Raw genomic sequence first — 22,381 nt, 5'->3', positions numbered from 1 at the left:
TATTTATTATATAAATAATGAATAAAAAATTTAAAATAATTTAAAAAGAATAAACTCAAAAAAAAATTTTAAAAAAATATTAAAAATTTAAAAAATTTAAAAAAATGTGGAGTGTGGAGTGTGGTGAAGGTTGTGTAGCAAAACTCATTAATTAATATTGTTGGATCTTTCTCGGATCGATCTGGTCCCCACTCCCAGCTGCCTTTGCTTCCGCCATTTTAGAAAGCCAGCCAAGGATAAAGAGAGGCGTGCATGGATCTTTATACAAATTATGAGTAAATCTGTAATTCGATGATTTAAATCAAAGATGAAAGGTAAAAAAAAAAAATGTTAGAATATTATTATTATTTTAGTATTTAAAAAAGTTGAATTATTTATTATATTTTATATAAAAATTAAAAAAATTTGTAATTATGATTATATGAGATGAAATACTTTCTGAATCTAAACGGGACCTTAAGATTAAAAAGACAAACAATCATGCATGGTTTCCATCCCATGTCCTTCATATATACTGTTAATGTATTGATTCAAAGTATGAACCAGAGAGTCAACAAACTAACCATATCTGTGCTGTGATATAGTTTATCTCAGAAGACAAGAAAAATAAAGAAGAAACCCGTACGTATAAGATTCAGCGATCGGCGCCGAAGTCCGCGCCAACAATGAAGACCAGACCGTGTGAAGTAGTAGTAGTAGTAGTAGTGGGCAGTATGAGATGTTAATTTCATCAAAGAACCCTCCAACCTCTTTTTAGTGGGCAGGGCCCTCTCTCACGATGATCTGATCTGATCTCAGTGCTCTAACGTTGACAAAAAGTCAAAGTCAATCTCGTGGTTTTGACGAAACCTCATGCTGGCCCAATCTGAACGCACACTGTCTAACCTTTACTCCAATGACTGTCCTGATTCCTGATCCTGATCCCCCGGTGGGTCCATACTGCCGTTGTTTTTGGAATGGTATCAATCCCATTTTACTTGGTTCAGATTATCTGAAAATGTTTTCACATTATCGGCGAGATTCGAATATCCCCAAATGACCGATAGTTCAAGCATCCTAACAGTACTACTAATAACTATAAGAAAAATGATCATTAAAAATGAGTTATTTATAATATAAATAGATTAATGTTGACAAATAAATAATTTTTTTACTGTGTCTTTTTTATTTTTTAAATTCCAATGTTCGTAAGAAGAATTTAGATCAGCTTGCCATGTGTCACTCGGCCTTCCTTTAAGTCAACTGAAAGAACGTGCTAGGCCGACGTTATTATTACCATCTCCCATCGTTGCATGTTTCGCCCTCTCCCAGTCCCTTCTTAAAAAGAGAGATTTCCAACGACATTCTCCTCTCCCGGCAGTCACCGAAGAAACTCTCAGATCAGCTCTCTTTAATCTTTTACGATTTGATTTCCTTATAAATTTGAGTAAGTATTATTTACTTATAATTTTCAAAGATTTTCATCTGGCAGTACCTAACATCATGATCAATCGCTTTCCCTGATGAGATTGCGTGAGCGAGCAGATCATATATTTTCAACTGGTTTAGATCTTGCATGGGTTTCCAAACTCTCGTCTTCAAGTAGCCTCTAACAAGAGTTGGATTTGTGTGGCTTCAGATTTCCGCTCTGCTTCACGAAAGCCTCATTTCCGCGCGCTCTCTTTGTTTTCTTTCTGGATCTCAAACTTTCTATTTTTGGTGGTGAAGACAGAATGGTCGACGGAGGGGTCAGGAAGAGGGGGTGTTCGTGCACAAAAGACGATTTTCTCCCCGAGAAATCGTTTCAGAGCTGGGGAAACTATGGGAGGGCGCTCATGGAGACTCCGTTGAGGTTGAGGGACCGGGTCCTGACCCGGTCCATGGACCAGACGGAGCTTGTGGAGGTGAAGGCTCGAAGCCAGCACGAGATGAAGAAGACACTCACGTGGTGGGACCTCATGTGGTTCGGCATCGGCGCCGTCATCGGCGCCGGTGTATTCGTTCTTACAGGGTTTGAGGCCAAGGAAAACGCGGGCCCTGCCGTCGTCTTGTCGTTCGTTGTCTCCGGCGTCTCCGCTATGCTGTCTGTTTTCTGCTACACCGAGTTCGCGGTGGAGATCCCCGTCGCTGGTACGTACCCCTATGCTTAATTTTCTAATCATTCTTTAAAATCTTCGGATAATTCGTAATTTTTGTGTGAATAGAATCTCTCTTATTTTATTTGAAAAATTAGTCAATTTTGCATGATTTTTTAAGTAATGAAAACTTGTATCCTCACATTACACATTACATATAAATTTTTATTTTTTTAAAATTTTTTTTCTTTTCTGAATATGTGGTAAATAAATAATAAATTAATTAATTTAATTAATTTAAAAAATAAAACTAATAAAAAAAAATATAATATGTGATGTATGAGATAATAAATAATAAATCTATTAGATAATTTAGCTTGTATTTTTTTTTAGTATATATATAAAAAAAGGAAGAAAAGAAAGACGATTTTCTGAAACGGGAGAGTTGTTTGTCGTGGAGTATCTTTGTGAATAGTACGTAACCCAAAAGGTCAAAGCTGATGTTTGAAATGCGAAAAATGATACTATTCTGTCTTTAGTGTATAAATGTGTATAATTAATTTAAAAAATATAAATAAATATTAGATTCATATAAAAAAAAATTATTTTTAATAATAAATTTTATTTTTTTTAAAAATAATTATATGATATTTACAAACTTTATAATTATACATAACATTATTCTTAAAATACTGTATGTCTTTTTGTTATAAGTGAAGTGTGTTTGGAAATGTCACATTAATCTGTCCACGAAGGAATATTCATTACTCACATGCATTAGAATCTTTTGTCTCAAATATTATTATTTTTTTATCAGTAGGAGAAGGTGAATTACTACAAATACAAAAGATCAATTCACAAGCTGATATTTTCATGTATCTATTTAATAAATTTTATAATAAAAATAAATTTTATAATCTAACTAATTTTATAAATTTATTTTTACATAATACTATAACATTTGTACGCAAAGAAAATGTTGAATTTTACAATATTATCACCGTTATCGGATTAAAAAGTATTATTTTTATTATTATTTAATATGGCTGAGTTTTCACGAAATCATGTTGTAAGTTGACATTTGGTTTGAGTCCAGCTAGGTTTGATATTTGATTTATTGTCCGTACATAATTCGTTCCCGTGTATACATTTACAATTTTAATATTTTTGTTGTTTCCCAGCCCATCGTTTTATAAGGGGTAGGGGTGATAATCGGGCGGTCCGGACCGGGAAAACCGACCGGACCGGCTAATTCGGTCCGGACCGGACCAGACCGAGAGTTGTTCCGGTCCGGTCCGGTCCAAAAATAAGAGGACCGAATTAATTCGGTCCGGTCCACGGTCCGGCTGGTTTTCGGACCGGACCGGACTGAATTAAATATATATATAATTTAATAATTTATATATATTAAGTATATAATTTTCATTTGACTAATTAACCTAATCCTATCACTAATTCATCATTAAGTAATTATTAACTAATACACATTTATAAGTTTATACTAATAGTAATATTTATAATTTTATAGTAATACTAAATTATTAATATTTATACTAATACAAGTATTATATTAATAGTCTAGAGTCTACTTCTAGACTCTAAAGTCTAATATGGTATTAATAAAAATATATACTAATAGTATATTAGTAAATTAGTAATAGTCTAACATAGAGTAAGAGTCTAAGACAATAGTTAATAGTTATAGACTTATAGACTTATAGTTATAGTAATATAGTTATAACTTATACTAAATCACTATAACTAATATTAGTATATTACTAACATATAGCTATAGCCTATACTATATTACTAATAGTCCAATACTAATACTATTAATCTATTATATAGTTATAAGTTATAACTTATATTGATCATGATTGATAATAACTAATCACTATAAGTTTATAGTATTAATGTATTATTATATAATATATAGTATAATAGTATTAGTATAGTAATAGACTCTAATATGGTATTAGAAAAAAATATACTAATAGTCTACTTCTAGTACTAAATTACTAATGTATTATTATATAATATATACTATTAGTATAGTAATAGACTCTAATATGGTATTAGAAAAAAATATACTAATAGTCTAGTACTAAATTACTAATGTATTATTATATAATATATAGTATTAGTATAGTAATAGACTCTAATATGGTATTAGAAAAAAATATACTAATAGTCTACTTCTAGTACTAAATTACTAATGTATTATTATATAATATATACTATTAGTATAGTAATAGACTCTAATATGGTATTAGAAAAAAATATACTAATAGTCTAGTACTAAATTACTAATGTATTATTATATAATATATAGTATTAGTATAGTAATCCTTGGCAAAATCTGTATTATTATTATTTTTTGTTGATACTCCATATATATTAACATACAAAATCAGTGGGTAGCAATCCTTGGCAAAATCTGTATTATTATTTTTTTTTTTTTTGGGTTTTTTTTATTTTATATAGATTAGTTTTAACTTTTAACTTTTTTTTTATCATTGTATTTTTCAAAATCAAGTTTTTTAAATAGTTTTAGTTAAAAAAATATACCAAATTTGAAATGGGCCGAAAATAATTGAAATTGGAAAAAAAAAATCACATTTAGATGGGCTGAATGGCCTATTTTAGGCATGTCCAGACCGACTGGACCGACCCTGGACCGGACCGGACCGGACCGAAATGGACCGGACCGGACCAGACCTATATGTGAGTCGGTCCGGTCTAGGGTGGAGAAAATGTAGACCGAATAGGTCCGGTCCGGTCCACATTATGGCCCAAGTCCGGACCGGACCGGACCGATATCAGCCCTAATAAGGGGGCAAATTAAAATTGAAACATGTTTTTGCTGAAGTATTAAAGAAAATTTTTATTTTTCTTTTTAAATTATGATTTTTATATGAACTCTAAACTATATGTATATAGAAGTTATCAATTTTTAATGTTAAACTTGATTTTTCTTATAAATTATTGAAACAAATGATGAATTTGGAATAGTTTCTAATTGTACAACTTTCTTAAAGAGTTCTATTATTGAAAAACTTCTTATTGTTTTTTAAGCATATGGCTAAAAGCTAAAAAGTCTTTTTAAAAGTTGTTACGATGGTTTTAAACATTTTCTGCAAGCTAGTATATGTTAATTAGAAAAGTTTTAATTTAATACATTTTTAAAAAGTAGTTTATGAAGTGCTTCAAGAACTTTTTATAAATAAAAAAAAAAAAGTTATATATATTACATTATATCATCCCACATTTATCCTTTTACAATGAAGTGGCACAGTAACACAGTTCATCAATTTTTAAAACTTTTTAAAAAAATTAAGAGATGATCGAAATGTGATGAAAAGTACCACATTGTAAACTTTGATAATAGTTTAATATATAGCATTATCTTTTTATAAAATTTATCAAAGAGACATTTTATTTATTTATTTAAAAGAGCTACACTGTTAAAAGTATTTTTTAAGTTATCAAACTCAAAAATAAACAAGCACTTTAGATTTGGCTCAAGAAACTTACTCTTCATAATTATTTTAACTATTAGGGAAGATTTATACAGTGAATTGAAATGAGTTGATGTAAAAATTAAAATTTAAATAAAATATTATTTTTTAATATTATTATTATTTTAAAATTTAAAAAAATTGAAGTGTCTATATTTTATAAAAATTTTAAAAAAATTATAATGATTTGATTTAAAATATCGAGAAGGTGAGAGGGAGAAGAGTAAAATTGGCTGGAATCTCAAGCTCCTAAGAAATCTTATATTTATTTTCGTTTCAGGTGGATCATTTGCGTACCTAAGGGTAGAGCTCGGCGACTTCATGGCCTTCATTGCCGCCGGGAACATCTTACTCGAATATGTGATTGGCGGAGCGGCCGTTGCCCGCTCATGGACATCCTACTTCGCCACACTCTGCAACCACGAGCCAAACGATTTCCGCATCGTAGCCCACGGTCTCGATCCCGACTACAGATATCTCGACCCCATTGCCGTCGTCGTCATCGCTATCATCTGTGTCCTGGCGGTCCTCAGCACCAAGGGCTCCTCACGTTTCAATTACATCGCCTCCGTCATTCATATTATTGTCATTATCTTCATCATCGTTGCTGGCCTTATCAAAGCTGATACCAAGAATTACTCCGACTTTGCTCCAAATGGCGCTCGTGGCATCTTTAAGTCGTCAGCTGTGCTTTTTTTTGCTTATGTTGGGTTTGATGCAGTCTCGACCATGGCCGAGGAAACAAAGGACCCTGGTCGGGACATCCCTATTGGGCTTGTTGGCTCAATGGCCATTACTACTCTGGCATATTGTTTGCTGGCCGTGACACTCTGCCTTATGCAGCCATACGGACAGATCGATGCAGATGCTCCATTTTCGGTCGCCTTCGAAGCCGTCGGTTGGGGATGGGCTAAGTATATAGTGGCAGCCGGTGCGCTAAAGGGCATGACGACGGTTCTGCTTGTTGGAGCAGTGGGTCAGGCTCGATATCTCACTCACATTGCACGTACCCACATGATGCCCCCATGGCTCGCCCATGTCAATGAGAGGACCGGCACTCCCGTCAATGCCACAGTCGTCATGCTTGCAGCCACTGCAATCATCGCCTTCTTCACGAAACTAGAGATTCTCGCCAATCTACTCTCTATCTCCACGCTATTCATCTTCATGCTCGTGGCTCTTGCCCTGATCGTGCGCCGGTACTACTCTAGTGGGGTGACAACACCGGCAAATCGTAACAAGCTCATTGTGTTTCTGCTGCTTATACTTGGGTCTTCGATTGCCACCGCTACCTATTGGGGTACAACAACTGATGATGCTTGGATTGGGTACGTAATAACTGGGCCAATTTGGCTCGTTGGAACCGTGGGACTTTGGCTTTTTGTTCCTCAAGCAAGGGAACCAAAGATTTGGGGAGTGCCGTTGGTTCCATGGCTACCGTCGTTGTCCATCGCCATCAACATTTTCCTTCTTGGGTCGATTGATAAAGCATCGTTCGCGAGGTTCGGGATATGGACTCTGGTAATCTTGGTTTACTATTTCCTTTTTGGATTGCATGCGTCCTATGACACAGCCAAGGAAGCTAGCAGTGATAATTCGGAGTTGAAGAATGTTGAAGATGGTGCTGTGCCTTCGTGACCGTGGGTTCAGGGTTAAAGGTGTTAGCCAATTCGTCTTGGGTAAGTTCTATTAAATGTGTAATTGCTTGTGCGCAGCTGTATATGCTCATATAATGGTGATCTGATCTGGGGTGTTTCATTTTTTCTTTTCCTAAAACAACTATTTGTGTTCTGTTGAGGAAGGAAATTCAATTCTCTTTCCCAAATTAGCTGACACGAGTGGTCTACCAGTGACCACTTCCCTCAGTTTGTCTTGTCCATGCTGCCTCTTGCTCGCTCTTAATACAACTAATCTGTCTTATTTGAGAGAGAGAGAGAGTACTACTTTAACATTTTGTCAAGTAGATCACGGAATTTGATCGTTGGACGAGGGACACGTGTAATACATTTATAAAGAGATCTTATAAAAGAAAAAATTTAATTTACAATCTGTGATAACTTCATAAAAGATATTAAATTTATTTTACAATCTAATATATTATATTAAGTTATGTTATGAGTTTATAAATTTATTTTTATGAAATATTTGTTAAACCATTTTTCTCTGGTTGTTATTATTCCCTGGATTAGTTTTCAATAACACACGAGAGATTTTTTATTCTCTTGGAGCATACACTCTGATTTTTCGGGACTCTTGAACTTGAGCTTAGGCCTGGTATCCCTTACTGGATTCCAAGTAATTACTTTTCTGTAAAAATTATATATATATATATATATATATATAAGATAACTTGTACGTGCTGAATTTTTAATGAGGGTGCCCCAACAATCGAAGTATGACGTTTTTATCTAAGCAAACAAATTCAAACATGCAGAAAAGATTGACGGGAAAAACATTTATAGAAGAAAGGTTTAACTAACAGGGCCGGCTCAATAGATTTTGAGGCCTAAGGCCGTATTACGGAACATTTTTCTTGTATCAAATTAATTAGGTTATATTTAAATATATTTTTATTTAAATTTTTATTTTTATTTTTTGAGATACAAAATTACTAATTAAATTTTTATATTCAAGTTTTTCAAATATTTCATTCTCAATTGATAATATGGCTAGTCCATTTAATCTATCATGTGACATTATTGATTTTAGATAAGATTTTATCAATTTTAATTTTGACAAACTTCTTTATGCAGAAGCAACAATAATAGGTATTGTCAATAAAATTCTGTAAGCAATACATGCATTTGGAAAAGAATCAAGTCTTTTTATATAATTTAATATATCAATAGGAGTGCTTTCTACTATTGATAAAATTTCTTTTAAAACTTTTAGTTCAGAAAATAAATTTAAACCATTAATATCATATTTCATAAAGCTTTCAAGAGTAAGAATATTTTTTTGCAAATCATCATCGTCAAGTGACTTCAATTTCTTGATATTAAATAGAAAACCAAAAATATTTTCATATATTTGAAATTGTTCAAACCTGTTTTGAATTGAAGAAAGTGCTTATCTACTATAAATAAGAAATAATTAATTCTAAAAGATTTTTTAGCAGATTGTGTTGTCTCTTCATTGAAATTTCCATGAAACTGTTTTTTTCTATGAATTATTCGTTTTGCTCTAAATACAAGTTCTATTTCTATACTAATTACAATCTATTGTGATGAAATCATAACAGATTTAAATCAATTTTCTCTATAATCTAGAAAAAAAGCAATAAGACCTTTTAGCTGATCAATGGCAACATCTATATGCATATCTTTGGATTGCAGACTTTTACTTACAGTATTGACCACAAATAATATATCATACCATATGGTCATGCCTAATATGAATTCAAAGTTCTCAATTTCATATACTACTAAACAACCAGCTTCACTTTTTGTTTTAGGATCTTAAGTTATTTTTGCTAGTTGCAATACAATTTCTTTTATTTGTGGAGTTTGGGATTTTATTGTTTTGATACTTTCAATTCGACTTTCCCAACGTGTTTGTGAGAGTGGCTTAAGAGTTAGAATTAACAAATTATCTTGCAAAATTTTCCATTGCTTTGTTGATGAAGAAAACAAAGAATAAATACATTGGACTATTCCAAAAAATGATATAGTTTTAGGACAAGTATTAGTCATATCACATATAACAAGATTAAGATTATGATAACCACATGGCGTGTAAATTGTTTTGGGGTTTATATCAAGCAATCTTTTTTGCACCCCAGGCTCTTTTTCTTTCATATTAGACCCATTACATAACCTTGTCCTTGAACATTATTAATAACAAGTTCAAGACTTTTTATTGCATCTAATAATTCACTAAGAATACCTTTTCCACTTGTATCATCTATTTTAATAAATTCTAGAAAATGTTCTTCTATTTTTATTGGGCTTGTTGAAATATTAACATATCTTAGTATGAGAGACAATCAAGTATAATCGAAAAATAATTTGCTTCCTTGATTGTTTTAATAATATGGTTTTTAATTTCAGTTGCTAGCAAGTGTATTAATTCATTTTGTATATTATGCCCAAGATAATGATTATGAATTTCACCATCTTGAATACGATGAATGTGTTCTTGCATTACTGGATCAAACTCAGAAATCATCTTAATCAAACTAAAAAAATTTTCATTATTTTCTTGGTAGATTTTTTCATTTTGTCCTCAAAATGATAAATTATTTTTACTAAGGGTTTTTACTACAACAACAATTCTCAATAACACTTTTTCCAGTTATCTTTTTCTTTGTTAATTTGTTCTTGGTCTTTTTTGTCAATTGTTTTATTTCTTAACAATCTCACTTCTAAATCAAGCCAAGCAATTAGTAATATGCTCATTGGTTGTTGCATGGCTTTTAAGCTTAGCACTAAGATTTGTTCAGTCATCTGTTCTTTCATTAGTTAGTTGGCTTATACTAAGTTTTGAATTAAACAACTTGCAACAAAATCAGAATACTCTATTCAAGTCTTTGAATACACTAGCCATTTTCTATCATGTTTCAGCCCATTTGATAAGTTTCGTATATAATATGTAGTGAAAAAATGTCTGGAGTTCTCATCCTTAGGAAAGTTTATATCGCTATATCTAATTGGACCATTTTCTTCTAATAAATCTCTTAATTTTGTATCAACATATTTCCATTGAGTAGGGTCATAAATATTTGAAGGAATATAATCAGATATGTCCTCAGTATTTTTATTTTCTTCTATAATTTTCTCAAATTCTCTAGCAATAATTGTAGCAGTACATGCTTGAGCACTATCCTCATATCATTTTTGTTGGGTTTGTTGTGTTGTTTCATTATCTCCATATCCTTTTTGTTGTATTTTTTGATTTATTTTGTTATCTTGTAGTCCTATTTGGTGTATTTCTTGATCATCTACAAATATTTCACCTAAATTTTCTACTATATTTTGTTTATTGGTGGTAACAAATTTATTTAAAGATTCTTTTTGGGATTCAGTCAATTTTTCTATTCTTCTCTTCTTTTGTTGTTGTTTTTTTTTTTTTTTAAGTTTCTCATATCTAGATGCATATTTTCTAGTAGAAAAGAACAATATCCACTATAAAAAATCTTACTATGCTTATGAATATTCTAGAATAAAATAAATATTAATATAAAACAATAGAACATGATTTAGCAAATGAGATTCACTTTTATATAACAAATGACCTTCACTTTTATATCAAATTGTTAATCTGCACAATAAAATAAAATAAAATATCTTAATGTTAATATCCAAAATCAAGAAATAAATTATACAATAGAAGAACCGAAAGAGAATTAAGAAAGCAACAAAGTTTGAAAAATAGTCTAGGAATAGGTGGCCCATGGGCCATGTGAATTGTGAAAGCTATGGTAGATCGAAGTCTTGAAAAAGAAGACAAAAAACAACCAAGGATATTCTAGAAAACAAGTCATTCACGTGGTTTTTTTATTGCTACAAAACTTCACTGTATATATATACAAACTGTAGATTAGATTAATCAGCTTTACTTATTTTACCTTTGTTACCAAAGCACAACAGAGCTGCTCAACATTTGCCGATGCGATTGGAGACAATGGAAAGGCTACCAGTGCCAAATATGAGCAAAATGGATACAAGAGAGAGACTAGAGAATGGAGATTGGAGTACAAAAGTGATGAAATAAAATTTTTCGATTTCAAGTATAAAAGGAGAGTTTTTAAGATGTTATGTTGGATTTTTTGGACTTTGTAGAGATAGATTGGAACCATTGAATTTATAGTCATTATTATGACTTTTGGCTTTCCTAAGGAAGTTGCAGAGTCTATGTAATTAAATAAAAATTTATATATATATATTTTTTTTATAATTGTTAGCGTCTTTTTTTTTTTTTTTTTTACCATGGAGTTGAGAATTGATTTTTTCAATTTTCAATCTTAACGTTTCTTTGTTTAGTTTAGATAATTTAATTTTTTTTAAAATTTTTTTTTAACTAATTATCTATTTTAGTATTTTCTGAGGCCTTCTTCCAGTGTGGGGCTTTAGGCAACCGCCTAACTAACCTTATGAGAGAGTTGATCCTGTTAACCAATTGCAGGTAGGCCCTCTTTCTCCAGAGTGCTACAATCACAAAGAGATTACACAAAATTAATTCCACAAACTGATATGACTTCATGTGATCCGTCAGATCTGCTTTGCAATAAAAGTAATTTTACAATCTGACAAACCACATCAGTTTGTGGAATTACTTTTTTGTAATCATTTCGTGGTTAGAATATTTCTCTTCAATATATACTAAGCAAATCTGCAAGACATGCATCATGAATAGCTAAACTAATTAACTAACATTAACGATTATACAATAGAGAGATGTACCGCTAACTCTTTATGCTTACTGGATCAAAAACTATTTTCATATTCAAGAATGAATTGGCCTAACATAACTGAACATTTTCATCATATCATATCATATCATGTCTTACTGTATCGTATCGTATCATATTATATACCATGTTTAACCCACATGGTAGGGTTGTGCTATCCCCGATGGCCAAACTAAGCAGTATCATATTATGAAACTTTCAATTTTTCAGTCTCGAAGTCTCGAGTGTACACACAGAAAAAAATATATAAAAGACCACTTTGTTTCTAAAATGGGTGCACTCATATCATATCATGTTGGTATCAACTATATCACGTGAACCAGTATCATCATATCAGAACCCTATTCAGTATCAGAATCAAAACAGATAAGTATGCCAAAGGTTTTTCATATCCATATCATATCAAACCACGTGCCGAACACATTCATATCATTTTCAGATGATCAATAACATATCCAAAACATTTCATATCACATGTACAAAAATCTCAGTTTTCATATTCGCTCTTTTGCACATTTAAGAAACATGTCAAATATTGTTCATGCCCACACTATTCATGTCAAAAAGTATTTTTCTCTTTCATATAGATCTTCATGAGTGAATGCAAAACGCATATATTGAGGTTGCTTTCATTTAAAAAAAATATATATATCATGCACATTTTACAAACTAACATTAGTTTATTTCCTTTTATGCAAATCTAGCATATGAACTCCGCTTATCTGGACTTTTTAACTTTTTTGAATCTTTTTCAAAATCATGCTGAATAAATATTAATTATCACCTATACGGAATACTAAACATTATTAAACTTCTAAAAGGACTACTAAAACTCTCCACCTACTTAAATTCAAACTACGAAAATAACTTTGATAACTATCCAGTTATCAGAAATCTAATAAATACTATTATCATTAAAAATAATCTCAACTTATCATAATATAATTTTATCAAATATGCTAAAAGAACTTAGATTCATGTTGAAAATTAACTTAATCATATTTAAAACTAATATATTTACAAACTATTATTGAAATCATAATTTAATACCACTAACATATGACGTAGTAGGAAATCGTAAATTTCTTAAACAATAGTAGTTCATCAAATATATTTAATAATATTTATATTAAAAATAATTGAAAACTACTAATCATATCTAATTTAAAATCATACAAGGTTTATTTCATATAATAGGCTTAAAGTGCTTAAAAAATAAAAGATTAAAATACTTATAATTTACTACCAAAACCAAATTGTAAAAATATTTAGTAATTTAACTTGAATCCGTAAATATAAATTCTTATATTTCAAACAAAGCCCACTTAACACAAGTTTAATATAAAATCAGTCCAATATGAGAAACCATCTAAATGAAAAAGGGTGTTTTGGAAAAATAAAAACATCAACATGCATGCTTGTTGGGTACGGCCAGAAACAAGAAATATGTGGGACAAAAATAAAAGGAACTCCTGGATCAAAACTAAGTAACATAGAGGCATACTCTCCGAGAAAAGATGAGAGGCACGACGGGACATTGAGTTGGGCAGGGATCGACTGTGGTGAGCACGGCGGCTTGGCACTAAGAGAGAGAGAAAACAGAGGGAGAGAGAGAGAGTAGCGACGGAGACTTATGGTGTAACAACCAGGGGCCCGGTGTGCTATGGTGGTGTGCGGCGCATTGGCCCTTACGGTGAGGCTACCTAGAGATGTGCTGGTGCAGCTTAGTGGCGTTGGACAGACGTGGAATGGTGCTCCGGTTGCTCTCGGTTTAGGCAACGTTCCTCTGGTTTTTAAGGTGGGCGTGGCTCTCAGTTTGGCCCCAGTGTGCTATGGTGGTGTGCAGCTTGGGGATCTTACGTGGAGAAGGAACTGTGATAGTTGTCAGTGCGACATGGAGGTGGGCTTTAGCTACCGAACGTGTTACTGCAAGATCAATCGGAAAAGACGCCGGATCGTTCTTCAATGCCTTTCCTATGTTGAACGTATAATAGAAACAAGTTGAGAATAATTTTCTGGATGTTTTATTCATAACCTTCTTTTACAATTTATAGCCAACTCCTTACTCACTATCCAAAGATATAGATGATAGCATGTTATGTAAATTAAATGCTAATTGATATACTTTAAAAAATAGAGCAATATTGCCTAAACGAATTATTTATTCTATAGCCATAAATGGGTTGGAAGCTCCTTTTGTATTAGCTGAGCACCTTCCATATTAATCCTCCGTAACATTTCTCCCTCCATTAAATTGATGCCTTGGAGCTAAACTTCCGTAACAGGTTGGTTGGTGCGATGTGGGTGGAGGCTGGCGTTTTGGCATTAAGCGGTGCTAGGGTAGCTTTCGTTGTGCAGGAGCAGTGGCTGGTGATGCTGCATTGACTCTTTTTTTGTGGGGTTAAAACAGGGGAGTTTCGTTGGTTGTGTGCATCGGCTGAATGTGGGTGGTGGTTTGCGTTCGTGTGGGTGGTGTAGGGGCAGTAGTTGCTTCTTGGACGTGGAGGGCAATATGCTCATAGTGTGCACTGGAGTTCCTAGTAGCTGTTTTATGGTTGTTCATGGTGGATGTGGAAAGAGTTTTGGCGTGAGATCAGATGCAGTGGCTTGCGGTTTGGGTTGGCGTGGAGGGGATCAGAGTGCGACGTGGGGCTATTTTAATGGTGACAGTGGCTGAGGGGAGGGCTACGGTGGTTGGGCTATGGTGTTCACAGCGTGGGTGAGTCTGTTGGCAGTGGTTGTTGCACTTGTCCTCCTGTTTTGGCTTCGTCTTAGAAAGGCCCTGGCAGCCTAAGGTGGTGCCTATTAGCTTTACTGATAATATCATGGATTCTAGATCATCTTCACAATACACGATGTCACGTAGCACTACCTTATTTATTCTCTTTTCTAGAATGTACTGTAGGTACCGTTGTTTGTTATTCTCTGCTGTAAATCGTTAGGCACACATTTGTTTTATTCTTTGTAAAGGTCTATATATAGACAACTGTAATGATTACTCATCAATACGAAGGAAATTTGTTTCTCTCAAGCATTCTATAAAAAATGGTATCTAGAGCCATTTGACAAACTGTCCACGTTGATCCATGGCCTCGTCTCCCTCACCCAACCCTCCCTCTTCCTCCTTCTCTCATCTTATTTCTACCAAATTAACCACAAAAAACTACCTTATATGGAATGTTCAAACCTCTGCCTACCTAAATGGCCAAGACTTATACTCCCTTGTTGATGGCACCTTGTCCTCACCCCTTAAGTTTATCATTGAGGCTGATTCTGCACCCAAACCCAACCCTGCCTATCTCTCATGGCAGTGCACAGATCAATTAGTTCTCAACATTCTTTTTTCCTCCCTATCTGAGTCCATTCTCAGTCATGTCCTTTCCTCCATTTTGGCATATGATCTCTATAACAAGCTTGCCTCAATGTTCTCTTCCCACTCCCAAGCTAAGGAGTTTCAAGTTCGCTTTCAACTCACAAGTCTCTCACCCGCAGAGCAACCTATTTCTAAATACTTTGGAAAGGTATGTTTGCTTGCTGATTCCTTAGCTGCTACTGGAAGCCATTTATCTGAAAAGATCTGGTTACCTACCTTTTAAATGGGTTAGGTCCTTCCTATGAGCATTTTGTCACATCTATTACTACGAGAACAGATCCTAATAATTCCCATGAGCTATATCAACTATTACTCATTCATGAGACCCGTATATCTCACAATGCTAAAACTCTCATTTCCTCTGGAGAAATATTTGCCAATTATAGCTCTACTTCACCATGTGACCAAAGATGTCGTGGTTTTTCACGAGGAGGTGGTAATGGTCGTGGTAGGGGACGCCATTACAACAATGGTCGTAATGGTCATGGTCATGCTTTTTTCAACAACACTGCTCCACAGTACAACTCAGCATGCCCTACTTGTCAAGTATGCAACAGGGTTGGGCACGTTGCTCTTTAATGCAGGAATCGCTTCAACAATGCTTTCCAGTATGAAGCTCCCTCGAATTTCTCTGCCAATTACACATCCAGCAACACTACTCAGAATGGTCTTCCTGACAACTCGTGGTACCCAGATTCGGGAGCTACTCACCTCATCACCAATGATATGAGCAACTTGAACTTGTCCTCAGAACAGTACGATGGTGATGAAACCATTCGTGTAGGTGATGGTAATGGTCTCTCTATCAATGCTTACGGTGACTCATCCCTATCCACTTCGTCTTCTTCTTTCCTTCTCCGAAACTTATTACATGTTCCCTTAATCACTAAGAACCTTGTCTCTGTACTCAAATTTTGTGTTGATAATTTATGTTTCTTTGAATTTCACTCCACTCATTTCTCTGTCAAGGACTCTCGGAGCGGCAAGATCATCCTCACAGGACCAACCCATAACGGCCTCTATATCTTTCCATCCCCAGCATCCACTCCCATTGCTCATATTGGTGAACGTGTCTCTGTTGCCCAGTGGCATAGAAGGCTTGGTCACCCATCCTTAATTCAAGTCTCCAGAATACTGTTGCCTTTCAGGTCCTGAATGTCCTCTTGCAAAGTCTTGCCAACTTCCTTTTAATTTCAGTCGGGCTTCCTCTAATGGGCCTTTAGAATTAGTTTGCTCAGACTTATGGGGCCCTGCTCCTTATGTTTCTCGTATGGGCTTTAAATATTATACATCGTTTGTTGACCATTTTACAAGATTTACATGGATTTTTCCTCTCAAACTCAAATTTGAAGCCATTAATATTTTCTCTACCTTTTTACCTCTTGTTGAGCACATGTTTAAAACCAAGTTAATAACATTACAAACTGATGGAGGTGGTGAATTCAAACCCACCACCTCCCTGTGCCAAAAACTTGGAATTAAGCACCGTTTTTCTTGTCCACACACCCATCAACAAAATGAGCTTGTCGAAAGAAAATATCTTCACATAGTGGAAACTGGGCTTGCACTTCTGGTCCAAGCCTCCTTACCTCTCACATTTTGGGCCAAAGCCTTTAAAACCGCGTTATATCTCATCAACCTCCTACCTTCTCCCACACTTAAAAAACCAATCACCTTATTTCAAGGTCCATAAAAAAGAACCCAACTATAATTTTTTGAAGGTATTTGGTTGTGAATGTTGGCCAAATTTACGTCCATATTTACCTAATAAACTCAATTTTCGTTCAACCTCCTGCTTATTCTTAGGATATAGCAATACCCACAAAAGGTACAGGTGCCTTGATCTCACTACACATCGACTTTACATTTCACGAGATGTCCGCTTCCATGAAACATCCATTCCCTACAAACATATTACACAGCCCACTTTCACAACCTCTGCACCTTCAACTCACATTCCCTTAACAATCTTCCCAACATCTATTCTAGGCCCATTTCCTAGTCCCTCAACTCTTGGCCCACCTCCATCTGCACCGACATCACCTTCCTTACTTCGCCCTAGCCCCACTCATCCCAACATACCCTCGAACCTTCCCAGTCCAGTACGATCCTCATCTTCAACCTTTGATGCCTCTGTTTCTCCCAATCTCGTACCTCCCACCATATCTCATGATCACGATTCCACTACAACAACTCTTGTCCCTCCACGCTCCCCTATCATAACTCGCTCCACCACCAACTCTCTCCAACCACGTATTGCTACTGATGGAACCATTCCATACTCTGCTTGAAATTGTTTTATCACCATTTCTACTGTGCCTGATGACCCTTCAAGTTACTCTACAGCTTATAAGTTCTCGAAATGGCGTGCAGCCATGGCTCAAGAGTACATTGCTCTCATGAAGAATCATACATGGAGTCTTGTCCCTCTTGTCAATGTTGCTAACGTGCTCGGTTGCAGGTGGGTTTATAGAAACAAGACCAATGCTGATGGCTCGCTTGAAAGGAGAAAGGCACGGTTAGTTACAAAAGGTTTTCACCGGCAACCTCGAATTGACTACAACGAGACCTTCAGTCCCGTGGTCAAGCCAACTACCATACGTCTCATCTTGTCAATTGCTGTTACCAGAAAATAGCCATTGCGCCAAATGGACATCCACAACGCCTTCTTGCACGGCACACTCACTGATAAGGTCTATATGCAACAACCCCAAGGTTTTATAGATCCAGCTCATCCTAACTACGTGTGCAAGCTTCATAAGGCCCTGTATTGTCTCAAACAGGCCCCAAGATCATGGTTTGCTAAACTGAGTTCTTGGCTTCTTAATTATGGCTTCATTGCATCTAAAGCTGACCCATCATTATTCATATTTCATCATGATCACACTACAATATTTCTGTTGGTCTACGTCGATGATATAGGCATCACAGCCTCCCATGCATCAGCTATACTTGCTCTAATTCATGAGTTCGGCAATGCCTTTTCTGTGAAGGATCTTGGCAACTTGTCATTTTTTCTTGGAGTTGAAGTGGTTTATACTAAACAAGGACTTATGCTGACACAACACAAGTACATTAAGAGTTTGTTAACTCGAAGCAACATGCTTCATGCCAAGTCAATGACGTCTCCAATGGCTGCTTCCTTAAAGTTATCAAAATTTGATGCTCCTGATTTTGATGATATCACCTTAAATAGAAGCTTGGTTGGTGGTTTGCAGTATCTGTCATTAACCTGACCTGACATAGCCATCTCTGTCAACAAGGTATGTCAATTTCTTCATGCCCCGAAAGCTACACATTGGAGTGCTGTCAAGAGAATTTTTCAATACCTTGAAGCCACTATCAATCACGGGCTCCTATTTCAACCTCAGACCATCTTCACTCTTCAAGCCTACTCTAATACTAATTGGGGTGGATGTCCAGACGATCGTAGATCAACAAGAGGCTACTGCATATACCTTGGCAAACATCTGCTCTCATGGAGCTCAAAGAAACAAAAGACTGTGGCTAGATCATCAACAGAGGCTGAATACAAAGCTGTTGTTGCCTCTGCTGCTGAGCTTATCTGGATCCAAACACTTATCCAAGAGCTTGGTATTTATCTTCCTCAATCTCCAATCCTTTGGTGTGACAACCTTGGAGCAACTTACCTTTCAGTCAATCTTGTCTTTCACTCCAAGACCAAACACATGGACAGATTACCATTTTGTTCGAGATCATGTTGCTGCCAAAATGCTTCGTGTATCATTTATCAGTTCCAAGGATCAGATTGCAGATGTCCTAACAAAACCCCTTGTTGCTGACAAATTTCTACACTTCAAGTCGACTCTCAATGTGGTTGATACTCCATTGGATTCAATGGGGCGTATTAGCCTTACTGATAATATCATGGATTCTAGATCATCCTCACAGCAGACACACGATGTCACGTAGCACTACTTGTTTATTCTCTTTTCTAGAATGTACTGCAAGTATCATTGTTTGTTATTCTCTACTGTAAATCCTTAGGCACACATTTGTTTTATTCTTTGTAAATGTCTATAAATAGACAACTGTAATGATTACTCATCAATACGAAGGAAATTTGTTTCTCTCAAGCATTCTATCAAACAGTGCCAATAACTACAAAATCAAGAGAGATGGAATGATGAGAGAAACGGGAGCATGTGGGAGACAGTGAGGCTCAGAGAGAGGGAGTGACTGTGAGAAAAGAAAGGGGAAAGAAACTGTAAAAATGTGGGAAGATGGGATACTGGAAGGAGGGGATTCTGGGATGAAATAAACTGAAGAAAGGGTAAGAGAGAGAAACTGTAAAAATTTGTTCCTGCCCCGCAGCCCTGCCCCCTTCTGCCCTGCCCATTTCTAGGGCCCTTAGCGGGGGCGGGTGGCGGGGAGGGCCCAACCCCGCCCCCGCCCCACTTTCATTTATATATAGATTATGTACATATATATAAACATAACAAAAATTCTACTTACAACCGATTTGGAGAACCGGTGTGAAACCGTGTCCTACGTGGCACGTTAGAAAACAATGTCGTGTCTGTTTTGAAATCAAGCAACGAAAACTCCCTCCCGTTTCCCTCATATTTCATTTTCACAACAAAAATGAAATTTCTCCCGCTCGATCTAGTATCTTCTCCCCATTGATTCCCATCGACTTCCCCCACGAAGCCCTATCATCTTCACCGAACCACGAACCCCTTCGTCTTCTCCACCAAAGCCACGAAGCCGGTTCGTCTTCTCCACCATATCGAAAATTTGAAGCTTACAGAGTAGGTAGGCACTTCTACTCTTCTTCTCCTCGAACCCAAGACCCACAAACCCTGCTATCTTAGGCTCTTACCACATCACCGAACCACAAACCCGATTTGAACCCACGAAGCCCTGTCGTCTTCAAACACCAAAGCTGAAATGTGAAGCCCACACAACATCGAAACCCTAACCCTAACCTGAAACCCTAGGTTTCGTCGACTCACTGCTATTTTCGTGGAAGGATTTTTTCAATTTTTTGCAATCTTAAATGTGCTCGTGTTTGATGCTTTAATACGTTGTTGATCTGTGCTCCACGGATTTTTTTCTGTTCTTTTTAATTGATAGGTTACTGGGTTTTAGCCTGTGAATTTGGTCTTTGTTGGATTTCGCAGTTCAATTAATCGTATTTGAATTTTGTAAAATTCATACTTAGGTTTTGTCAACTTGCTGCTGTTTTCGTAGAAGGATTTTTTCAATTTTTTGCAATCTTAGATGTGCTCGTGTTTGTATCTGCTTCTTTTTTTTTTAGAATCCTCTCTTTGCCTTTGAATGTTGACCGAGTACTTTAAGGAAATGGTGTGTTGGATTCAGATACAATAACAAGATTTATGATAAGAATCATTTTTGGTAAGATAGATTTAAGTGAGAATATTCATTTTTGCTTCTATGCAACCCTATTCCTTACTGGAATATTTTATGTTGATGGGCTACTTGGAAGGTGGATATCATGAGATTTCTTATATGCATTGCTTGTAGATTGTGGGTGGTGGGTTACTTGTAGATTATAGGTGTTTTTATAGTTGTGTTTATAGTCCTTTTTGCCATTGTTTAGTCTATAACATTAAGTTGACTGATTTATTGTCCTTTAAAAACTTTTTACAGGTACCATTTAGTTTTGGTGTACCTCCTTTTGAGAAAGTTGCAAGGTCTGTTATTTATTTGATATTTAGGAGAGCAGGTCAACATCTTTTTCTTACTAATGATGATGAAGGAAAGCCTCCATTGCTTAAATGCATGATAGAAGATTATGGTTACTGTTACTTTACGTACATTACTTGGATCAATTTTTCTTATGTGGATATCTAGAATGATACTAATAACTCTTTGCTCTTGGGTTTGAGTGTTTTATTTTTGAAGAATAAAGGAAAGGGAGTGTATTTTTGCTGTACAGTTATTGTGGATAGGGTGGAGGCAGCAGTAGTGTGATGTTGTGTTTAGGGACAGTATACAAAATGGTGTTCTTGTTAGTCCAAACTCTTTTTTCTAGTTTATCATTTAGAGACATTTTTCTGACATCATGCAGAAGACCTTACATTTGCAAATGGTCATCTTCAGCACAGAGTTGCACTACTACTTATTGTTTTGATTTGTTTTGTGTATGATTCATTATAGTTTAATTACTGGTGGCCACCTTTTTCCTCTCTAAACATATTAAAAAAATTTCTTCTTAAATTCCATTTTCAGACATTCTCTAAATCGAGTATAGGTATCAGTTTGGAACCACGGATAAATTGTAGCTTCTCTTGTATAGCTAGCTGGTTTACATGCTTGTTGTAGAAATTCAATGCAGAATTTGCATTAATTTTGTTTTTCTGATTGGAGCAAAGTCGTTAATTTGCAGACTGTTGACCTTAGAAGTTCTGGGTTATCATTTAGACACATTTTCCTTATTATCGATTCTTTCATTTGATATGTATGTTTCTGCCATTTTTCAGATTTGAGTTTGAACACTTGGTAAATATTCCATGGTGGTATTTTGAATGAATTTGTGGCACTTCTTTCAGGTGAAGATTTTGACAATATTGGAAGCGAAGACAATATCAGGCTTTTCATTTGCTATATATTTAATTATTGTATAACTTTAATTTGGTATGTGGTTACTAAGCATGCACTGATCTCTGTATATATTGAGAGAGACAAGACCACGATTTTCATTTGCTGTAATAATACTGTAGGTTTATTTCACACAAAAATGATGAGGGAATTTGGCAAGATTGCAAAATGATCCTAGTGTGTTTAATTCATGAGCATGTATACTGGCATAAGGATTGCAAAATGATCCAAGTGTATTGAAAACTAAGGAAACCATGCAGGCATTTCAATGAATTTGAATTTCATATAATTTACTTTTTCCTTTCTTGCAAGTGATTGTAAGAGGGAAATAAAAGGGAAAAATGAGACCTGTAATATTTGCTGTAATATTTGTTTACTTTGTGTTTCATTTGCTATAATATTTGTAAGATGAAAAGAATTGATTTTGTTAGGGTCGCTTAGC

The 22,381-nt window shown here is 35.0% G+C and overlaps 1 protein-coding gene across 2 annotated transcripts; it reads left to right on the top strand.

Moving 5' to 3' along the window:
- The first annotated feature begins 1,263 nt into the window (after window positions 1-1,263).
- Window positions 1,264-7,501, top strand: LOC108996561 (cationic amino acid transporter 1-like). 2 transcript variants are annotated; one of them, XM_018972515.2, is made up of 3 exons: window positions 1,264-1,426; window positions 1,619-2,109; window positions 5,853-7,501. In XM_018972515.2, exons 2-3 carry the CDS (start codon window positions 1,713-1,715, stop codon window positions 7,208-7,210), a joined length of 1,755 nt encoding a protein of 584 aa, XP_018828060.2. In that variant the 5' UTR covers window positions 1,264-1,426; window positions 1,619-1,712; the 3' UTR covers window positions 7,211-7,501. The 2 variants fall into 2 exon arrangements, with proteins under 2 accessions (XP_018828060.2, XP_018828061.2); XM_018972516.2 differs by having other exon boundaries at window positions 1,272-1,426; window positions 1,708-2,109.
- Window positions 7,502-22,381: the final 14,880 nt, after the last annotated feature.

This window comes from Juglans regia, chromosome 3 (assembly GCF_001411555.2).
Source record: "Juglans regia cultivar Chandler chromosome 3, Walnut 2.0, whole genome shotgun sequence".
Lineage (NCBI taxonomy): Eukaryota > Viridiplantae > Streptophyta > Magnoliopsida > Fagales > Juglandaceae > Juglans > Juglans regia.
This window is presented reverse-complemented; position numbering and strand designations above follow the sequence as displayed.

Coding starts and splice junctions, on each gene's coding strand:
- LOC108996561 (XM_018972515.2), top strand. CDS start 1,713: ATGGTCGACGGAGGGGTCAGGAAGAGGGGGTGTTCGTGCACAAAAGAC. Junction 2,110..5,852: donor GGTGGAGATCCCCGTCGCTG/GTACGTACCCCT, acceptor TTTTCGTTTCAG/GTGGATCATTTGCGTACCTA.